This window comes from Miniopterus schreibersii (assembly GCF_964146895.1).
Source record: "Miniopterus schreibersii genome assembly, chromosome: 10".
NCBI lineage: Eukaryota > Metazoa > Chordata > Mammalia > Chiroptera > Miniopteridae > Miniopterus > Miniopterus schreibersii.
The window spans coordinates 1,079,233-1,101,577 of NC_138110.1; the positions used below are offsets into that span (position 1 = coordinate 1,079,233).

Here is a 22,345-nt window from a genome sequence, read left to right on the forward strand (position 1 = left end):
TGGAGGAATGGGGGCGTCAGGAGGCAAAGCTGACTGGGCCAGGGCCTACAACAGAGTCTGAGGTCTGGGGGACCTGCCCCAGCCTAATCCCAGAGACTCACAGCACAGGTCTACCCCAGACAAGGACCCAGGCAGAGAGAGAGGAGCCCGGGGGTGGGGGTCCAGGAGCAGGGAAGCAGCAGGGCATCGGGGCAGTCAAAGGACCAAACCGAACAGGAGCTAGGCCACGGGCTGAACGCTGACATAAGGAGAGCCCTCAGCTGTCCCCGTCCATGCGGTTCAGGCAACGGCCGCTGGCTCACCGTCCAGGTGGTCTGCAACCTCACTGCTGGCAAGGCCCAAAGAAAACCCCCCGGACTCCACAGGATGTGCAGACAGGGTGGAGCAGCTGCTGGAGAAGCCGGGTGCCTCTGCAGTGACCCCTGAGCCAGCCGCCACCTGGAGAAAGTGCACTGGGGCCAGCTCCAGGTCTATTTCGGTCCATCCAAGCCGTGCCTGCGCCGAGTTATTTTAGCATCTCTGACGATGGCGCGGGACTTGTTTTTAACTATGAAAAGCCGAGCCTGCGATGAACAATGGCTTCTAAAATTATTTCCATTCTGACAGTTTGGGGAAGAGCTGATTCCTTGGCAGAAGACACGAAGATCCTCACTTTCTCATCTTCGCTTCAAGCCCACGCCGATCTCCCGGAGAACACCCACGGTGGCCGCAACGGCGCCAGGCAGGCGGTGCCCCTCCACAGGCTGAGCCAAGGGCAGGGCAGGAGGCAGTGCAGCAGCGGGCCAGCGGGCCACTCCTGCGGGGGAGGGGGCACTCACCCACCTGCAGGAGAGGGGTGGGCAAGGCCACAGAGGGCGGGAAGAGGGTGAACACACCCACAGACGGCAGGAAGAGGCCCCTAGTAACAGACAGAAACCTGGGTCAGACTTCAAAGCTGCCCCACCACCTCCCTGGCCCCTTGGGGCCTGCGGAGCCCAGGGCCAGGGAGGGGCATGTCCTTCTCCTGCAGACCCTCCGCATCTGGGAGCTGAAGTGGGCGCTTATTGCCACTCGCAAGTTACTCCCTACTACTTATCTGTACTGATGCCCTTGAGACGCTTTTTCTAAATGACTGTTTTAATTCTCATAAATTGCTTGCGCCTCTCCTGGTGACGGCAGCCCTGCTTCTTGGGGTGGGCGCCATAAGTACGGGGCACAGACAGAGGGCTGAGGGTCGGTTTCTGAACCAAATCCGACCCAGACACTGTTTCTGGACAGAACCTGCTGAGGAAACGCCTCAGGTCCCACATTTGGGGAAACACATGAAAGTACTTAAACCTGTCTCTCCTAAGCTCTGTTCCAGAGCCAAGAAGGGAGCTGAGGGCCCACGTGAGCACATTTGACAAGATAAACAACACATGGGGGGTGTCAGCCCCTTGGCAGGAAATCCACACGGAAAATGCAATGGGAATGTCTCCTTGCCAGGGGCCTGGGGCCTGCCCGGGGTTTCTCCCCATCCTTGCAGGAAGACTCGGGGGTGACAGTGGATTTCCCCTAGAGGTACCTATCTCCCTAGGGTGGGCTGGCTTCCAGAAGCTTCCTGCCCAGGCCCCACCCCCCAAGAGTGAGGCTGCAGTGACCTCCAGCTCTCGCCCACCAGCTCCAGCCTGTCTTCTCGGTTCTGCAGGGCTGCACCGTCCTGGGCTGCTGACCCACACAGGACAGGATGTCAAAGCCAGGGTGCAGCCTGCAGTCTCAGAGCCCAGCTCCACAGCTGAGGCCCTAGGTGTGTGGTCTCTGTGTGGAGTTCTGCCTAACCAGCACCACCCCACCTGCCCTCTCTAATGACCAGTGGTCAAGCCTGGGTGTCTTAATCTCTATGGTCACCTTGTCTTCATGCACCTGACTCTGGTCCTCCGTGGGGCAGGCACCTCGGCCTCAGCTGAGGTGGCTCAGGTTAAGGTGCGCCCACCCAGCATTCTGCCTGCCCTGTCTGTCTGGGCCCTGGATCCTGCGCCTGGCCCTCCACCTGTTCAAGAATTTCCACCTGCAACTAGGCTGCCTCCTCCTCAAAGAGCCTACGATGGGAGATGAGGTGAAGGGAGAAAGAGGGGGGATGTTAATCACAGTGGAGGAAACTCCACACTTTGCCTCTCCCTGGTGGGAGGGGCCGGGTCCTGGCAGTTGCCAGAGGACAGAGGATTTGGGCTTAGAGCCACCAGCCAGGAAGGCACCTGTTTCTGAACGAGTTCCCAGGCAGCCCAGGGAGGGACATGGGCACACATGGTGGACATCTGGGATGGGCGTTCAGCTGCAGACGAGGCTGCTCTCCCTAGGGACACAGCCTCGCCCTGCGGGAGGAGGGTCAGTTGTCCATCAATGGGCTGTGATCAGCTCAGCCGTTTATCCAATATCAGTTCTCTTAGGTCAGGAGTCACTTTCTGCCCAAAGCTTTCTAAGCCTCGGCGCCCCCCCCCCCCCGCCAGGTGCCATCAGAAAAGCAGTCCCACTTTGTACCACCTGCCCAGGACCCTCTGTGACCTCAGGTGACCTCACTGAGTCCTCTTAGAACCAGTCCCCCCCGAAGGATGCAGGTGCCAAATGGGGTTGCTGGGTCCAGGCTTTCCCCCTCCAGGGTACAGTGACGAAGAAAGTCCCTGGCCAAGTGGGTGATGGAGGCCATGTAGGGGTTGGAGATGGAGCTGAAGACCTCACAAACCAACGAGAGCAACAGCGCCTGGGGTCTTCATGCCTCCCACCCACCCTTCCCAGGACACTGCCAGCACAGCCTGGGGTCAAACCAGCAACTGAGTCTGAGCCTCAGCTGCCAAATGAGCCAGATGGCACATAAGCAACAAGACAAGGTGCCTCCCAGGCGGCTGAGACGAGGAGAGTGACTGGGACCACAGGCCCTTGCCCATCTCAGCCCCATCAAATCAGGGACATTTGGAGGCCCTGCTGAGCCAGCACTCCTGGCACCCTGGCTACTAATCCACCCTTAAAACCTGGACCCGAGAACCAGGTCAGGGTGGGACACTGCTGACAGCGAGGGAGAGAGAGGCCCAGGATGGTGAGGTCCACCCACTGCAGGGAGGGCCAAGCCACATTCATCCTCAGAGTGGGCGGCCACCCACTCCACCCCACCCGTGCCAGCCACTGCCTGCCTACCTCCTGCCCCACCCCCAGGCCCCCTGCCTCTGCTGGAGCTGCTGGAACTTCTCCCTGGGGTGCTGCAGCCCTCGGCGGAGGATCAGCCCGTCTGCCCCGTGGGGAGTTGAGTAACTGCAGTTTGGACGTGGTTTCCTCCTTTATCTGGGATTTTCTTTTCTTTCTTTGGCAGATGAATTCCTCGAATTGGAGAGAAGGTCACTTGCATTTAAGATGCCAGATTAACCACAGGTGGGGGTGGGAGGGACTCAAAAAAGAAATGACAGGGAGGTTGGACTAAAGTGTTCCCACTTGAGAGAACACAGGAAATACTGGGGGGGGGGCAGTGACAGCCAGGCCCCTCGCCCCCTGGGGGCTCTGAGTCCTGGCTCAGACCAAAGGGCCAGAGCTGCTGGTCGGAGCCCTGGAGAGAAAGGTGCCCTGTGTGTGAAGGAGGAGGCGCTGAATGGAGGAATGAATGAACAGGTGAACCCTGGAGTGAGGGAATGAGCGCCTGGGGCGCAGTGGGGTCATGCCCCGCTGGTCCCATCAGCAGCTGCCCCCCCAGGCACTGGGGTATCAACAGCCAGATAGATACCCGCAGCTCCCCCAAAGACGGGCTGAGAGCCACACTGGTCATGAAAGTGGGCCTGCCCTGTGGACAGGCCCCCTAATGGCCGTGCCCCACCTGCTGCCCCCCGCAGGGAACCGGCCTCCAGCCTTTGGGGGAAACGTGGAAACCCCCGAAATGCGGGGCCCCCCTACAGCGAGGCCCACCCGCCCCGCCCGCTGAGCGCCGACCCGGGCTGCCCTCTGCTGGCCACGCCGGCTCAGCGCACGCCGGGCGCGAGGAGACGGCGCTGAAGGCGGCTCCGGAGGAGTCGGCTCCCTTCCGCTCCTCCGCGCCCGTTGCTGTGGCGACGGGGGCGGGGGCGGAGGGCGGCCCGGAGCGGCTGGGAAGCGGGAAGGAGCCTCCGCCGGCCGCCCGCGAGCCAAATTCCTCAGCTCTGCCTCCCAGCGCAGCCCGCGTGACCCCGCAGCCGGGGAGGGCGGGGCAGCCAGAGCTGGGCTCCCTCCCTCCTCTCCCCGCCCCCTCCCTCCCCTCCTCGCCCCGCCCCTCCCTCCCCTCCTCCTCCCCTCCTCTCCCCGCCCCCTCTCCCTCCTCGCCCCGCCCCTCCCTCCCCTCCTCTCCCCGCCCCCTCCCCCTCCCCTCCTCTCCCCGCCCCCTCCCTCTCCCCTCCTCTCCCCGCCCCTCCCCCTCCCTGCCCCGCCCCGCCCCTCCTCGCCCCGCCCCGCCCCTCCCTCCCCTCCTCTCCCCGCCCCTCCCCCGCCCCGCCCCTCGCCCCGCCCCTCCCCCTCCCCTCCTCTCCCCGCCCCTCCCCCTCCCCTCCTCTCCCCGCCCCCTCCTCCTCCCCTCCTCTCCCCGCCCCTCCCCCTCCCTGCCCCGCCCCGCCCCTCCTCGCCCCGCCCCTCCCTCCCCTCCTCGCCCCGCCCCGCCCCCGCCCCGCCCCCTCGCCCCGCCCCTCCCTCCCCTCCTCGCCCCGCCCCCGCCCCGCCCCGCCCCCGCCCCTCCTCGCTCCGCCCCCTCCCTCCCCTCCCCACCCGCCCCGCCCCCTCCCCTCCTCTCCCCGCCCCTTCCCCGCCCCCTCCCCTCCTCTCCCCGCCCCCTCCCTCCCCTCCTCTCTCCGCCCCCGCCCCGCCCCTTCCCCGCCTCTCCCCGCCCCTTCCCCTCCTCTCCCCGCCCCCTCCTCGCCCCGCCCCCTCCCAGCCCCGCCCCTTCCCCTCCCCTCCCCGCCCCCTCCCTCCCCTCCTCTCCCCACCCCTTCCCCCTTCCCCCTCCTACCCCCAGGCTGGCTGCCACCCCGAGACACCACCAGCCCGGCTGTGCTTGGGACACAGCGGCAACACGCCCCCCTCGCCGGGTGGTGCTCCCTGAAGCTCTTGCAGGCCACATCCCCTCCATCTGGACCTGGAGGACTGCAATGATCACCCGCAGCCGCCACTCGGGGGAGGGCCCGGGACTCAGCCAAAAGCAAAGTCTGGGGAGGTGGACACAGAACACCCTGAATTCCAAGCCAGGCACCCAGCCTCCTCCTGAGGCTGCTTTCAGGATACACATTGGGGAGGGTGGCAGTGACCCAGCCTGGACAGGAGCAGCTGCCGCACTGTTTGAAGCCCAGACCCCAGTGGGGTGTGGGCAGCACCATTAATATACATGCAGCTCATGGCCTTGGGGAGGGATGTCACCACACACACTGGGCCGACCTGCAGCCTTCAGGACATTACTGCCACCAAACCCACCTGTCACAGAGCAGGGGTGGGTGGCCGAGCTTGGGGCTGGTGTCCAGGTGGCCCAGGAAGTCCTTGACCCTGGTGCCACCCAGAGGGTCAGCATCCACCAGGTGTTTCTTCAACAGGAGAGGGCACCTGGCTCTCCAGTTATCATGTAAGCAGACGGGAGTTTCTGGCACTAAATAAAGGTATTTTTGTAAATTAATACATCATATTCTCTCCTGCAACAGAATGGTTTGTCCCTGGAGGTATCAGGTTAGACATGACATAGAGTATAATGTGTCATTTGCATATGCAGATATGTCTAATTATTCAACTCACAATTAAAGGCTTGTGTGTCAGCAAATGAGACTAATTAGATACATTTATCGGTGATAATCAGCTCTTTACAAACAAAATAGATCTCCCTTCGCTTCCTTCTCAGGGAAATTGTACAGGAGGGCTGGCTGGTTGCTGAGGGAGGGGCCTGCTTGGAGGTGACAAGGGGGGGCCCGCAGCGCTCTCTGCCCCATCTGGCCTGGAGCACAGACCCACCCACTGCACTGTCCTGGCCACAGAAGGTATCCACGGGATGCGGTGCAAACACAGGCGGAGAGTAGAGGTTCCCAGGTTTGCAAAGCTGTGGGGCGGAGAGGACAGCCTCTGGGCCAGAGAAGGTCAGGAGAAATCCAGAGAAATGCAGGTCCAGGGAGGGCTCTGTCCCCTGGAAGGAAAGGCAGGTGTGTCCTCACAGGGAAGCAGTGGCCTGCAGGGGTGTAATGCGCATGGTGTCCTGGGTTCTGGAGCCTCACTCTGGGTGGTGTCACAGGCCCTGGCTTTGATGCCTGAGCTCTTTCTGGACTCCTGGGACCATCCCTTCGAGGCGCCAACAAAACACACAGGGCCTGCAACACTGGGACCAAAGACCCCTGGCCCCCTGCTTCCAGCCCTCACATTGGGGGGTACATCAAGCAACAACCACCTGCATCATTACAGGGCAGACCAAAGCTGCCCCACCCTAAATCACAGTCACTGCACACCTCCACCCCACCTGCTCAGACGCCCTCCTCCCTCCCTCCCACTCCCAGCCAACTGTCTTCCTACTGTGCCAGGCCCCATCTGGGGACACTGATACCTAGGAACACAGTAAATAAACAGAACAGGGCCCAGGACAGGAGAGCTGCCCTTTGGGCCAGAGTTCAGGTGTGAAGGTCCAGTGTCAGGTGGGGTGTCCACGCCCAGCGTGGGGCACCACCACTTGCAGGTTCCTGGGAATGGAGAGACTGCATGCTGACAGACGAGAAACTCAATAAGCACTCACTTCCTTCCCCTTCCCAACACCTCTTCATAGTCATCCATTTTGGAACAATTAAAGCCTTTCTTTGGAAAAGACATGGCACCCAATTTCCTTGGCTGAGCAGCTTTTAAGCAGCGAATTAGCAGTTGTGAGAACAAGTCATCCCAACGGTTCCTGCAATGATGAAGGCGTGACCACCACAACCATCCTGCCCATCCTGCCTGAGCCCTGAAGGTTTGTCTCCTTCCTCTGCCCCTTTGGGGGATGGAGGAGAGAAAGGCCGAATGAGTCAGGGGCAGGGAGAGGAGGGATCTGCAGGTGGAAGGGCAGCAGGGCCTGTGCCCCCTGGAGCCCCTCCCCAGGTGGCCACATGAGTTCTCCCTCGTTGAAAATTGCCCAGGCTCAAAGCTCATCTGAGGCTGCTTCAGATTTGACGCTACCTCAGCAGGTTCCTCTGGAGTTGATGGAAACCTAGTTAGGCAGCAGTGTGGCACCAAATGTCCTAATTACCCCAATGCTGAGGGACGGGAGTGTCTTCACTGCTGGAGCTCCCAGGCCCCCTGGTCTTGCACCCTTCTTGTTTCCCAAGCCGACCTGTGGTCATGTCAAAGATGATGCCTGTCAGAAGCCCTAATTGCTTTCAGAACCCCTGATTAATTAAGCATCACGAAAGGCACTTACAGAAGAGCCAGAGTCCTCCCTGCCCTTGCTCTGTGCCCTGGACTGGAGGCAAATCCCATCACAGACCACATCACTCAGCAAATGGGACAGTGCCAAGCACCTAAGCCCTGACCAGGTCAGGAGCTCGGCCTCCAGGAGCTCCACCTGCCAAGATGCATGGAGAAGCAGCCAATCAATCTTGGGCTTCCTATGAGACATGGGCTTCCTACCCTCACATGTGCCCACGCACAGGCACAGGCACATGCACAGCACTCTCAGTTCATGGGTTCAGTAACCCCTCCCAGTATATCTTGACTGAGACGTGCATCTCCACTTGGACACCTGGACACAGACCCAATGGCCCTCCCCTTCCTGGGACATTACCCTGCAGCTGTCCCCTCAATGTTACCTCTCCCAGGGACTCTCACATCAGCCAACCCCCCATTACAGATGGCCACCCAGCTGAGGCCCCAGTTCCATGTTCCCCACTTCCCTGCACACTCTCACACTACCTTGCCATGCCTGTGCCCTCACTGTGCCCCTGGAGTGGCTCCTGCCAAGAGGCAGCCATGGTCAGGAGCTGTGGGGCCCAGCACCTAGGCCAGAGTTCTGCCCTGGGCAGCCTGAGCCAGGTGAACTCAGCCCTGACCTTAGGGTAGTTATGAGAAATAATAATCGGATGGTTTCTTCATCTTAAAATGGGCAGTAAGATTAGGACTCTGAGAGCACTGGCCTGTGATGGTGATGAAGGATGATGGTGGTGATGGCAGTGAGGATGATGATGATGGTGATGGAGATGGTGATGGTGGTGGTGATGGTGGTGTTGGTGTTGGTGATGGTGGTGATAGTGGTGGTGGTGGTGCTGGTGGTGGTGGTGGTGGTGATGGTGGTGACGGTGGTGGTGACGGTGGTGATGGTGGTGGTGGTGGTGGTGGTGGTGATGATGGTGATGATGGTGATGGTGGTGGTGGTGATGGTGATGGTGATGATGGCGATGGTGGTGACGGTGGTGGTGATGGTGGTGATGGTGATGGTGGTGGTGATGGTGATGGTGATGGCGATGGCGATGATGGCGACGGTGGTGACGGTGGTGGTGACGGTGATGACGGTGGTGACGGTGATGATGGTGAGGGTGATGGTGATGATGGTGAGGGTGACAGTGATGGTGATGATGATAGTAATGGTGATGATGATGATGGCGGAGACATTTCCATTTGTCAGGTCCAGTTGGGAGGACAGAGCCCAGGCCTGAGTGTTTAATTAGGATACAGTGTCAGTGGTGCTGAAAGAGCTATGGAGAAAAAAGGGGGGTGGAGGGTGGGAGAAAAGAGGAGCCACAGAGCGTTGGGGGGCAGGAACACTGGCTTCAGCGATGAGTGGCCTCATTCCAGGCGAGCTCAACGGCCCTCCCGTGGGCCCGAGCTCCTGGTGGTGGCCATGCCTGGACTCCTCGTCTTGGCTCAGGAGAGGCTACCACAGATGTGGAGGAGGCGGGTGTACCTCAGCAGGAAGGCAACCTAAGCTGCCCTGTTGGCCTGCTCCCTGTGTTCTTGTCCTCCTTGGAGGGCAGTGCCAGGAGCCCTGGGAGTCCTGGCTTGGCTCACAGGGTAAGATGGCCTCTGGGGGAAGTGTCTTCTTTTCAGGGTCCCTTTGGAAGCCATGAACATGGAGGGGCTGGCAGACAGCTGGAAGGAAGCCCACGTGGAACAACCCCCAGGTCGAGAATGAGAGAGTGAAGGGCTGGCCCAAGGAAGGAGTGGACCAGAGAGGCAGGGCTTGGTCAGGCTTCAGAGCCTGTGCGATCAGTCATGTCGTCTGGATTGGACCTTCCATTTGTCCACAGAGGAAGCCACAGGGCTGGGAAGATCTGTGACCCAGGAGAGGGGCAGAGAAACAGTACGAGCCACACGTACTAGTTGTTGCTGCTGGTCCAGCTCAGGCTCCCTGCCTGGCACAGCCCCTTCCCTAAGGGCCAGGACAGAGGACATCACAGATCTGGAACCAGCTCACAGCCTCATGTGGCCATGTGCACCTGTGCTGTGTCCTGCTTGCGGGTGTGCATGTGTCCTGCTTGTGACCCACAGGCATGTCCCTCGGGAGAGCACACTCTGTCTGCACAGGTCAGGTTGCTGCCTGTCTGCCCTCAAGGGGCTTGCTCTGGGTTTGGGGCTGTCAGCCTTTTTCCAGCTTCAATGTGCTTTGTTTCTTTTTCTTGTTTCATTTCTAATTGTGGGATTTACTCTCACCTGAGGATATTTTTTCCACTGCTTTTCAGAGAGAGTGGAAGGGAGAGAGAGAAAGAGAAACATCGATGTGAGAGAGACACATCGATTGGTTGCCTCCTGCATGGGCCTCGACTGGGGCTGGGGATCGAGCCTGCAACCGAGGTACATGCCCTTGGCTGGAATCGAACCCAGGACCCTTCAGTCCACAGGCTGACACTCTAACTACTGAGCCAAACCAGCCAGGGTAATGTGGGACTTTACTCTCAAAACAAAAGATGCTCAAAATCATGCCAATCACAATTGCATAAAACCCAGTATTCTACCCCAAACCACACCCCACATTCCTTGCTTTTGGATTTCATGTCTGAGCTTTATTTATGCCTACTTGAGTCCACATGCAGAAATGTCAGCTGTCCTGACAGAGTGCACGGTGCCTTCTGGCTCTGAATGAATTTTGTCTGATTCCTGAGCCCCATGTGGGGCACATGGCGGAGAAGGACCAGATGTAGCTGTAACTGGCTCCACTGTGGGACCATCCTTGCCTGGGATTGGGGTGAGCCAACCCCATGGGGCAAGGGAGTGGCCCATCCAGCCTCCCCGCTCCTCCTGCCGCAGTTACACAGAGAGATGGGGGTAGGGGGAGAACATTGTTTCGCTTATTTCCTGCCAGTGACTACATCCAAATGTACAATTTATAAACCACATTTGCACTGTCCACTGCCACTTGCAGTGATTGTGCTGTGATTATTGAACACTTCATAAATAATAACGTGACATTTTATGCTTGGGTGTCTGATTAACTGGCCATTCTTAGTAGACTGGGTCTGTGGGCAGCTGAGGTTGCTGAAGACAGGCCGGTTCCACATGCCCTCAGGGACCAGGAGTCAGGGCCCCCAATTAAGTGCCACTCAGACATGGGGAGCCTCCCCAGGCCACCATCTGAGTCCCTGAAGTGCCCACCTGGCCACACTGTGTCCCAGCCTGCTGAGTGGACACCGTGGATGGCCCCAGGAGCCACCAGAGGAAGCAGGTGGGCCTCAGCCTCCCTATCTCACAGCGCGAGCCCTTCCTACACACCCCTTCCCCAGGAGACAGCAGGCCTGCCCCTTACCCGTGTGAGAACTTCCGTTCGTGATCAGGAACACAAGGTCCGCTCTGCCTGAACCAGCTGCCCAGAAGATGCAAACCTGAACGCCTCAGCAGTGCCTGTCCCCGTGTCCCCCTGGGCCTGCACGGGCCCCACTGCCCAGCTGCCAGCAGCCCAGGTGGGGAGCCCCACACAATCTTTACTGAGAGGACAACAAGCCAAGCCAGGTGGCCTCACATCTGATCACTGCCCCTCATTCTGGAGTCTTGGTGACAATGCATGGAACCTTCACACGCACTGGGCACCTGCCACGAGCCAACATGTACAAAGGAGTTCATTCTCCAGGTCCACCCTGGGAGGCCGGACCACTGCCCCCACCACGCAGACAAGAGGCCCAGGCTCAGCAAGGGGTTGTCAGGGGACCGGGGAGCATGGGCAGGACAGAGCTGGATGGCCCAGGCTCAGCTGTCCCTAGGGCTGGTGAGCCCCCTTCTCTTCTGCCACACCCAGCCCACCAATGCCGGTGCAGTCCCTCCTCCAGCCTCTTCATTGTCCCAGGTCCCTTCCCACCGGCCCTGTTCCAGGCAGAGCGACTAGCACCCCCACCACCCTGTCAGTAATCACCAAACCCCACACCCAGCTCAAGGGTCACCTCCTATGGGCGCCCCCTGGCCACCCAACTTGCCCGGCTTCTTCCCAGCACTAGTTATATTGCCAATGTGCCTCTGGTCACAGGAGGACTCTTGCTGACCATTGGGGGCTGTGACGCTAAGGACAGGTGAACAGGGCAGCAGATGCTGGGTGACTTGGCTCTATAAGCATGTGGCCTTAGTAACGTACAAGGAGCGGTGGCTGTGCCCAAACCAGCTGGGAGGTCTCAGACAGGACCATGTGACTCAGCCTGCGAGCCCAATGCCCCTGAGGGGCCACCAGCAGAGGGCACCCACGCCATTCAGGAAGCCAGTGCTCAGCTGCTGAGGGCTCTGCCTGGGTGGCAAGTGAAGCCTTTCCTGGGGGCCCGGCCTCCGAACCTGAGGGTTAAATGTTGGCAGAGGCCACGCAGCTTTGGGAGAGCAGGGCCAGTGGTAAATGCTGCCCCAGGAACTCACACCTCCCTTGGTTTTCCCAGGCTATGGGGCTAGATGGCAGATTGGGGACCACAGCCCATACCTCCAGTCCAACGCTCCCTCCCCTCGCCATGGAGCCCCCAAACCTGCGACAGGTCACGCAAGCACCTGTGTTCATGTCCCTAGCAACCCAGGCTGCTTCCAACACAGCGTATGCTCAACAGTTGGAGGTCTCACCGTAAAATGGCGAGAAGGCCTCTTTGGTGAGAGGCCTGCACTTGATTAAGGGAGTAGCGATTTATTTTCTTCCCTCACTGGCCCCGACCATGAAATATTTATTTCTCTTTGCCGCACCTCAGTGCCGAGCAGCTTTAGACCAGCGCCCCTCGGGACGACCTCAACAAGAGCAGGGGGACAGCTGTGGCAGGCGTGTGCCCAGGCAGCCCCGCCCACAAAGCTCGGCACCCTGCCCCCGCACTGTGTCCTGCGGATGTGTCGGGGACAGAATGTGTCCTGTGGCCCCCGTGTCCAGCCCAGGCCGAGAGGTGACTGTGGGGGAAGGCAGGGCTGGTGTGTGCACAGGCGTGTGCAGGCCTGGACCTGCAAAAGGAGACTAGAGACTCGAAAGGCTTGGGGTGGGGGGATCTGAAGCGTTCGGAGCCTTCACCAGAGATGGTAGAAATCATCACAAGCGAAGAAACAGCCAGGTCTCCACGGGGCTCCTGCCCGGGGCTCCCCGTGATGGCAGTGGGGCAGCCCCTTGTGCTGAGCAAGTGCCCTATCTATTATGAGAATTGAGCTTCTTAAAAATGCAGAAGTCAATCTTCTTAAAGATTGTTATTGATTTTTAGAGAGAGAGAAACATCGATGTGAGAGCAAAACACCTGACCAGCTGCCCCCCCACGCATCCCACGAGGGATCAGGCCAGAGATCAGGCCCGACTCCCTCCCCATCTGAGGACTTTGTAACAAGGAGACAAGGAAGGACAAGAAAAATGGAAATTCTGCCATCAGAAACGGTGCCTTCATTTCATGCCACATTAGCACAGCCTGGAGGCAGAGCTGGAGAGTGGGCTGCGGGGGCTGCGGGGTGCCCTCCGCCAGTTGCGGCCCCAATTCCACAATTTCGGATTAATTCAATCTCCACAGGGCGACCAGCAACCCAACACCACGCCTCCCCAAACCTCCATGACTGTCTCTCTTAAAAGGGGAAGCAGGAATGGGGGGTGCACATGCAGGGGCACATCGGGAAATTAGGAAAAGCAAGGAACACACATCCTCCTGCCTCAGAGAAGAGGCCGAAGAGCCGACAATGCCCGTTAGTGTCACCAGGCAGTAGCTTGGTAAATTCCTGTATTAATAACTGCTGGGGGGGGGGGGGGCTGGAATCCTCCGTCCTGAGGGGAGAGGTCCGGGCTGACTGGTGCTGATGGTTTGATTTTAGGGGAGAATGTTGAGACTGCTCAAAAGGCACGTTGTACGGACACAAAAGGTCATGTGCTATAGGTTCCACTTATATGAAACGTCTCAACCAGGCAAACCCAGAGATAGAGAGTGGATGGGTGGGTGCCAGGGGCTGGGGCTGGGTAGTGATTGCTAGTGGGGGCGCATCTCCTTTGGGGGTGATGGGAAGGTTCTGGAAATGCAAGGGGTGGTGGTTGCACAATGCGTGGACGTGCTCAATGCCGCTGAATTGCACACTTTAAAATGAGTGGCTTGTGCAGAATGTGAATTATATTTCAATAAAGCCGCTAACACACACAAGCCATGTGCGGGAGACAGAGAGTGAGGAGCCATCCTTCCAGGGGGACCTGCGGGCGGGCGCCTGTGCTCCACCTGCGTGGAAGCCTGGCAGGTGGCTGGATTTCTTCCTTTTGTTTAAAGATTCCACAGACATTACTGCTTAAAAGACCCTCTCCTGACCAGGCCACTCTGAGCACCCTGGGACCAGGCCTCCAACCTGGGCTTCTGGGTCCTACAGGGTCCAGTTCTGGCCAGAACCCCCACCCGGCGTTCTGGCCAGGGGACCTGGGCTGACCACACCCCCTGCTCAAGGGCTAATGGGTTAATTCTTAGTAATTTCAGCACAAGAGGCCCTGCATTTTATTTTGCACTGGGCCCCTCAAATTCTAAGCAAGTCTTGCCTCCTCCCAGCAGGGAAATTAAGGCCAACCTCACTCCTGGAGTTCACAGAGCAGCAGCAGCAGCGAGGCCGGCTGTGAGCAAGACAGTTTTAAATCCATGTGTAACTCGGGGGATCCAGAAAGAGGAACCTACTAACGGCTGCATCGAATCTCTCATTGGCTGAAGCTTTAGCTACAGGAAAATGGGGGTTTCTTCCCATGGGGCCCTGACAGCTGGTGACACTATGATGACACCATGTGGATGCTGGCCAATGCCCCTGCAGCATGGGGACGCGAGAGCCCCAGCCGGGTTCCAGGGGTACCCTCCCCTTGAGTCTCATCAGGAGGCGCGTGTATGTTTGCGTGCGTGCAGTGGCACTAATTAACGTCTCCACGCTGAGCTAATTTTCACATCATTCTAGAGCCACGCCTTAGGCAAAACACGAGAAATAATTCTGTTGTCCACCTGTTTTTAAAAGTTGCTCACATTTGCCTAATCTGGAAACTGGGGTGGAGTCGGCCGTAACTGTCTTCCATGCCCACCAGGTGGAGCCACTGTGGTGAGCTGCCAGGGGACCCTCTGACCCAAGGCCACGTGGCCTGCGGCATCTCCTCCCCGCAGCCCTGCAGCCTACGCTTTGGAAGGTTGCGGTCATCTTTTATACACGTGTGCAGCCCTCATGTTCCCAGTCTTGGCTGGTCTTTCCCTCCTAATTGAGCAGAACTTGGGTCGACAGTAAAAGTGTTTGTCTGGTTGACACTGTCCCTTTCACTAGGATGGACCAGGGAAAGGGCAGTCACAACGGAAGAGTGCTGAGTGCCAGCTGGATGGGTGCCAAAGAATGTGGCATTGAGCCCAGGCACTGAGTGGGGCTCAGCCCAACCCCATCCCCAAGGAGGCATAGCAGGGCAGGGAGCAGGGGAGTTTGCTGCCCAGGGGACAGGAAGTTACAGGAGTGGTGGGGCCCATGCCAACCAAGGTGTATACCACCTCCGGTCTCTGCTAGGTCTGACCAGGAGATGGAGACGAACCTGTGCAGCTCTGCCCCCCAGAGAGCGGGAGGGATAGAAGCAAGATGACAGCCCTATGCTCAAACAAGATATCACCCAATGCAACCTCCACCAGGAAGCCTTTCAGGAACTAGCCCAGCTAAGCGCCTCTCCACCCTCCCACTACTCTCCCCTGGAGGGATGCTGCTGCCTTCCAGACTGGCCTAAGGGGCCTGCAGGGTGTGAAGGAGGGAGAGGAGAAACCCTCAGGTAGACTGGGGCAGCTTTAGGGACCAGCCTTCATGGCAGCCTCGGCACAGGCCCAGACCTGACGCTCACTGGACTACATTGGCCTGGCCTCTTGGTGGAAGGTGGAGGAGGTTCTGATGTCAGGATGTGTGTCCCTGAATGGGGTGCCAACCACCCACACCACAAGGGCCAAGAGTGGAGAATGTGACTCAGGACAGAATTTCCAGGCCAACACAGCACAGAAGCTGGGAGGGAAATAAGGTGCCTGCTTCTTCTGGGGGAGCTGTGCTGGTAAGATGTTTGCCTGCATCATTCTGGGGTCACACCTGCCTGAGAGTAAAGTCAGCACAGAACAAAGCAGAGCTGAAAGTTGGAGAATAGCAAGTCCTCGTACCATCATCCAGGCACCTAGATCCAGCTGTGACTGAAGCCATCTTTGGTTCACATAACAGAAAACTCTAAAGGTGCCTTTTCTCCTAAACCAGTTTGACTTAGGATTCCTTCAGTCGAAAGTGATCCCAGCAGGTCGTGGCTCAAAGGGAAGCCAGACAGACATGGAGTCGGCACAGGGAAGCTGAAGTCACCATTGAGTCACTGCTCTGCACACAGATCTCTGGGTCCTGGTGCCCTCACCCTGCTCACTCTCTGCTGCCCAAACCCACAGAAATGGAGGAGGGGAGGTGGGTCCTGTCAGAGGCTGATCCTTGTGTTTGGGGGTCTGGCAGGAGCAGGAGAACTCCTTTGTCCGCCTGACCTTGATCAATAGCAAACACCCACTTATGGAACAAGTGGGCCATCAGTCTCCCTGCCTCCAGCACGGGCGTTTCTCCTCCTGACCCTCAAGACTCCTCCAGCCAACAAACTTGCTAACCAACGTCACTCACATCTTAACAGTGCCGTAAGCCATTGCTTACTGCCTGAGATATTTCCTTTTTAAGGTTTATATGTATTAATATTTAATCTCAACCAAGCACAAAATCATCTGTGCAAGATTGTGGGAGCCGAGGGAATAAGAATCGGTAACAGACAGGTTCCATCTGCTAATCAATGTGTCTCCAGGGTCCGGGGGCTGCTCCAAGCACGCACAGGTGGCACAGAATCTCCCAGCCAGCCAGCAGGTGGCGGCATCTGACCAAAAACAATGGTGCTGCGGCTCCATTTTCAGGATCTGTACCAGGCTCCCCAGCACCAGCAGGTGGGTCCCCCGTTCCACCAATCCCTGCACACATCCCTGCCTCCGCCCTCTGTGAGCTGCTGAAGGGTCTTGGTTACCTGGCTGTTGGGAAACTGGCCCATCTTTGCTAGATGACCAGGCCCCACCCCCACACTGAGGACATGAGGCCCTGGGCTGGGACCCAGATATTGGCTTTAATTTAATCTCCCAGATGATGGGAACCTACAACCACCGCTGGGACTCTGCTCCAGGCCATGTATTGGAAACCAATCTTATCTGACTCCATCTGACATTCCCACATCAGGCAAATGCCCGTCAGGCGCCTCCCTGGTCTTCAAATGCGCACCCTCAAGCATACCCTTCCCCTACACCCCCAACCCCACAGTCCTGAGTCCTCCAGGTAGGAGGTCATCGGACCCCAGCCCCCCACAAGCCCCAATTCATGTAGGCCTCAGGGTAGTGTGGAGCTGATCCGCTGTCACCCCCACAACTCTGCCAGGCCTGGAGGGACAGTCAAGAGGAAGTGCCCCACGTCCCCTGACCGCGGCATGGAGGATGCTTCCCCGGGCGCCTTCGGGGACGGCCTGCCCTCCGCACCTGGCTGTGCTGCGCTGGGCGCCCAGGGCCCGGGGCGCTCCACACGCGTGCGGCTCGGGGGTCCGGATGTCCTCTGTGCCCTGCATCCCCTGCTACGGCCCTGCCAGTGCCAGAGGCGGCCCCTGCAAGAGGGACCGAAGGCCAGGCGGACTGAAGCGGGGTCCCTGTGGGACGAGACCGTTTACGGTGGCCACCCCGAGGGGCATCAGGAGGGATGCAGCCGAGGCGGGAAAAGCTCTCTTGGGTCTTGCGGCCCCCACTCCATCTCCAGTGAAGCCTCCAGCCCCCGGTCCCTGCGCCCCCCACTCCTGCCTGTGGGTCTGCACCAGTGGAGCCGGCTCCGGAAGCGGCGGCCACCGGTCCGCTCCGACGGGGCAGCGAAGCCCCAGCGGGCGCCCCCGCCCTGAAAACAGGAGTGAGGTGAGTGGGCGATGCAGCCCGCCCCACGGCCCAGCCCCAGGCGCTGCAGCGAGGAGCAGGGAGGGGGGAAGGGAAGAAGGAAGAGGGAGGAGGGGAGGGGAGGGGAGGGGGAGAAGGGGAGGGGAAGAGGGAGGAGGGGGAGGGGAAGAGGGAGGAGGGGGAGGGGAGGGGGAAGGGGGAGGAGGAGGAGGAGGGAGGGGAAGGAGAAGGGGAGGAGGAGGGAGGGGAAGGGGAAGAGGAGGAGGAGGGAGGGGAAGGGGGAGGAGGAAGGGGAGGAGGGAGGGGGAGGGAGGGGGAAGGGGAGGAGGAGGGAGGGGAGGGGGAAGGGGAAGGGGGAGGAGGAGGAGGAGGGAGGGGAAGGGGAAGGGGAGGAGGAGGGAGGGGAGGGGGAAGGGGAAGGGGAGGAGGAGGGAGGGGAGGGGGAAGGGGAAGGGGAAGAAGGAGGGGAGAGGGAGGGGGCGGGGAGGGAGGGCCCGGGGGTGGAGGCGGGGAAGGAGGGCCGGGAGGCGGGGCTGAGGATGGCCAGGGCGCGGCGAGCGCGGAGGCTCGGGGACGCCGAGAGCAGGACGTCCGCGGAGCCCGGTGCAGCACCGCCGCCCTGGCAGCCGCTGACCCGGTTGAGTTTCGGGGGCGGCGGCCCTCGGGCGCCGCGGCGCGGCCATGGCCGAGCTCAAGGCGCTGTCGGGGGGCGCGCGCCTGGCGCTGAGCCCCGGCTACGCGGCGGCCGCCGGCCTCGCCCGCGGGGCGGCCCAGGGGCCCCAGGCCGGCCTTGGCTGCCAGGCACCCGACCTGGGCGGCGACCGCCCCGCAGCGCCCGCGTCCCGCACCCCCGCCCCGGCGGCCGCGAGCAGCGGCGAGCAGAGTGCGGACGAAGACGACGCCCTCGAGCAGCGGCGGCGCGGGGCGCGGGGCGCGGCGGACGCGCGGCGGCCCCGGGAGCAGCGCTCGCTGCGGCTCAGCATCAACGCGCGCGAGCGGCGGCGCATGCACGACCTGAACGACGCGCTGGACGGGCTGCGCGCCGTCATCCCCTACGCGCACAGCCCGTCGGTGCGCAAGCTCTCCAAGATCGCCACGCTCCTGCTCGCCAAGAACTACATCCTCATGCAGGCGCAGGCCCTGGACGAAATGCGGCGCCTCGTGGCCTATCTCCACCAGGGCCGAGGCCTGGCCGCGCCGGTGGCCGCCACGCCCCTGACGCCCTTCAGCCAGGCCGCCGCCTACCCCTTCCCTGCGGGTGCCTCGCTGCCCTGCCCGGACAAGTGCGCCGCCTTCCCCGGGACGCCTTCGGCGCTTTGTAAACACTGTAACGGGAAGCCGTAAGGGCCCCTCGCCCCCGCTTCCACACGCGTCCTCCATCTCACACGGCCCACGACGACTGCGTCCCCCGCCCCGATCGGACCCCGACCTCGCTTCCAGCCCGTGCGCGCCGAACAGCCTGGGCCCACGGGAAACGCAAAGCCCGTCGGACCGGGAACTGAGCTGCGAGTGGGGCACTGGATTCCACTCCGGGCGTCCGAAGCGTCCATTGGGTACTTTCCCAACGCCCCCAGCCATGAAGCCTGGGGACGCGGCGCAGGTGGCCAGCAGTACTCTTCGGGCCGCCGCTTCTCATCCTCGAAACGAAATCCAGGGCTACAGCGGAGTGGGGACTGGCGCGACCCCAGGCGGGTGGTCCCCGGCAACAGCCTGTCGGCCGCTGTTCCGAACTGCCTGGCTCTGGGTGGGCGCGATACAGCCAAGGGGACGGGCGGCGCCTGGCACCTCCCGCTTCTGCCGGCTCCACGACCCTGCGCCCCCACAACCCATGCGCCCGGGCTTGGCCCCGCAACTGCCGTTTGCAAAGGAGCTGGACTTCGGACGCAAGAAGAGCTGGGCAGTGGCTTTTCGGCTTTCCCAAGTCTGAGTTTATGTTCATTTTCTGGCCTAACTAGAGGTGCTAACCTCCAGAGGTGAGTGGACACCAAGACACGCTGCCTCCAAGTCTGCGCAATTTGCCCCCTAAACAGTTTCTGCAGTTGGACGGAGACTGCCTTGCGCCCCTCTACTTCAGGCGGCTGCATAGAGGAGTTCGCACCGCCTGAGCCCCCCTTGGCCATAGGGTGCGAAAGGAGGGCTGGTCTAGCCCCCTAGCCCCAGAGACCGAGCAAAGCCCCCTCCTCGCCACCCCCACCCCCACCCCCTGCACTTTTGGGGAAGAGGCTGGGCCACGGGTGAGCACGCTGATGGGAGCCCTGACCGTGGGAATGGTGAGGAGCCTCTGTCTCTTATGTCCGTGTGCAGATCAGAATTCTGCCACCATCGGGGTTCACGCACCCCGCACAGCCCCCCCCCCCAGTGCCCTGGGGACTGAGCCCTCTGCCCAGTTTGTGCCCAGGCTTCTCTGCTACAATATCTGGCTTTATTAACCCAATTTTCTCGGCTGTGGTTAATACTATGCTAATGGGAGAGGACTGCCGCCCTACAAAGCCTATCTGTAGCATTTAGCTTTAATTAATACAAAAGCCCTTTTATATTTGCAAAATGAGGTGTGTGGTTGAGTCGTATTCATAAAGATGTATGTTTAATACTGGTTTCTGCTCATTTCCAGTTTCATTTTTCCGTTGTCTTTTACCCTAACAGACTAGTTTATTAGTTTTGCACATTCATAGAGCTGAGTTTTGGAAACTAAGTTTCAAATCTTCTCTGGGCAGCTAAGGGCAGGACAACTGCAAACCCCAGGTCATTCATGCTGGGAGTCATTTCTAAGTGATCCTGACCAACTTCACGAGCTACCTACAGTCTGAAACAGAGCTGCTTTTTCTGGTTGAGACTACACGTGTACTACATCGTTTGTACTCAGAATAAAGTATTTGATTTCCACTTATTTGTTTGAATATGATTGAATCTTAATATCAAAGTAGTGTTCATTTGTGACAACTCATAATTTTAGTTTTTAGATAGTGTGTCCACTTGGGCCACGTGTTTGAAATCAGAGCCTGAAGCATCTCTGAGATGTGGACACTAATTTATGTGAAATAATAAGAAAAGGTGAAGGAAAAAATCTCTTGGGTGAAAAATAATTTTTAAAGAGAACCATTTAACTAGTCATAAACCCTTTAAATAACTTTGTTTAAGTAAAAGTTAAAATGTTTTGAATTGCAAAGCTGTTTATCTACTGTCCCCCAATGTCAGGATGCCTTTCACTTGGGTTGAGGGGATCATTTCTCAACAGTGTCACTAATCAAGCAAGCTGGTCCCTTAAAATATCACTGCAAACTTCGCATTCTGAGACAGCCTCAGCACAAAGGCACTCGGACCACTGGGGAACTTCCTCAGCACAAAGGCCTGGCCCTCCATGGTCCAAGTGCCCCAAATACGACCACGCAGAGGTGCGTGTTTCAAGCTGAGACCCTCTGGCAACATTGGCTGGGGGCCCCGGCCATCTGCTCGAGGGCTGTACCCCTGCAGGGGCAGTGGCCACGGCTGTGGGTCAGCTTGAAGGGACCCACCGTGTACCTGCCCACCCAAGCCCACACTTCTCCATCACTGTGGAAGGAGTGGCAGAGAGAGCTTCACGTGCGACCTGAATTTGAAACAGCCTTTTTGAGTCGCTCATTCTTAGATCCATCTCATGTAAGGCAGGTGCACCTGCTGCGATGAGGACATGTCCCTGGGACCGAGATATTCACACAGCCCTTTAAACCAGCGCTGTCCCCTACAAAGAGAGTGCCTGCCATGTGTGGAATTTTACATTTTCTAATGGTAAATAGAACGAATTAAGTAAAAAATTGAATTTCAACTATTCATTTGAATGATAACTTTTATTTATCGCAACATATGTGAAATGGTATCATTTCAACATGTCATCGGTATTTTTAAATTATTAGGGAGGTAATTTACTCTATTTTCACACAAGGTCTTCAAAATCCAGTGTGTCTTGCACTTTAGAACCAGCCCCATGGAGGTACCCAGTGGCCACATGTGGCTCATGGCCACAGCAGCGGACATTGCAGCTCTAGCCTGAAAATGCAAATATATGAAGTTATGGTCTTTCCTTTGCTTTAATAAAAATTAACTGATTCCAGGAATAAATTCTAGAGCTGGACAAATAGGGAGGGCATGTGCTGTTACTCTCGAGCCCTGGCTTGCCGAGTAGCCAGGGCTGGGCAGTGGCAGGAGCCACATCCGTTTCCTCCCCAGCAGTGGTGGTCGTATGTCCACTGGTGGTCGTGTGTCCACCGTGTGCCATCCAACATTATGCTGGCCAGCCACACTCGAGCCTGGGTGCCAGAGTAGGACCACTCTGGGTCCTTCTACTCTGGCAAGGGGCTGTCTTGAAGCCAACGTGGCTTCCTCCTCAGTTAGGCACCTGGATGAAGGGCTTGGCCACAGGGGCTGCTGCTTGCGCACCGAAGACCAAGCCTCGCTCAAGCCCAGGTTATGAGTTAGTGGGTGCTTGGGGCAGGCAACCTGTAGGCGCCCCTTGGTAGGTCAGGAGAGGCAGCAGCCCGACCACAGCCCTGCACCCCATCTTCATTCACTGATGGACATGCCTGCTGGCCCCAGGGCACCCCAGCTTGCCAGGTGGAAATGGAGTACACAGATTACTAAACAAGGTGGTTAAGCTAACGACTGAACCAGGACAGGCATGGCCACCCTTCCCCCTCTCTTCAAAACAGCCCACTGCAGGTGGATATCTCCCACACACCTGGGGTTTGATGCCTTGTGGTCAGGGTGGCCTCTCCACCTGCTACTCTGCCTGCACAAAACCACACTGTTTGCTGAGAGTCTCCATCTGCTGGTGAGGTTTGGTTCTGATGCTGCCCTGGAACCTTAACACTCAGAGATTTGTGTTTCCTCCAGGTGGGAAATTCGCTCCCCCAAAACCACATCCCTGGTTTTCTGTAATAGGATTTGGCATCCAAACTCGGGACAGGGGCAGAACTCAATCCAAACCTTGCTCTGCCCCCAGGGGTGCCCACAGCGTGTCATCCAGCCAGCCTGCACTGGATCAAGTGGACCAACCACATTGCCTCCAATGGTTTGCTCTTCTTGGTTTCACCCCCAAGACAGGGTTT

The 22,345-nt window shown here is 58.9% G+C and overlaps 1 protein-coding gene across 1 annotated transcript; it reads left to right on the top strand.

Moving 5' to 3' along the window:
• Window positions 1-17,942: 17,942 nt before the first annotated feature.
• On the top strand, window positions 17,943-18,608 carry BHLHE23 (basic helix-loop-helix family member e23; the record flags this gene model as incomplete). The annotated part of the gene is made up of 1 exon (XM_081149082.1): window positions 17,943-18,608. Exon 1 carries the CDS (start codon window positions 17,946-17,948, stop codon window positions 18,606-18,608), a length of 663 nt encoding a protein of 220 aa, XP_081005208.1. The 5' UTR covers window positions 17,943-17,945.
• Between the last annotated feature and the right edge of the window lie 3,737 nt (window positions 18,609-22,345).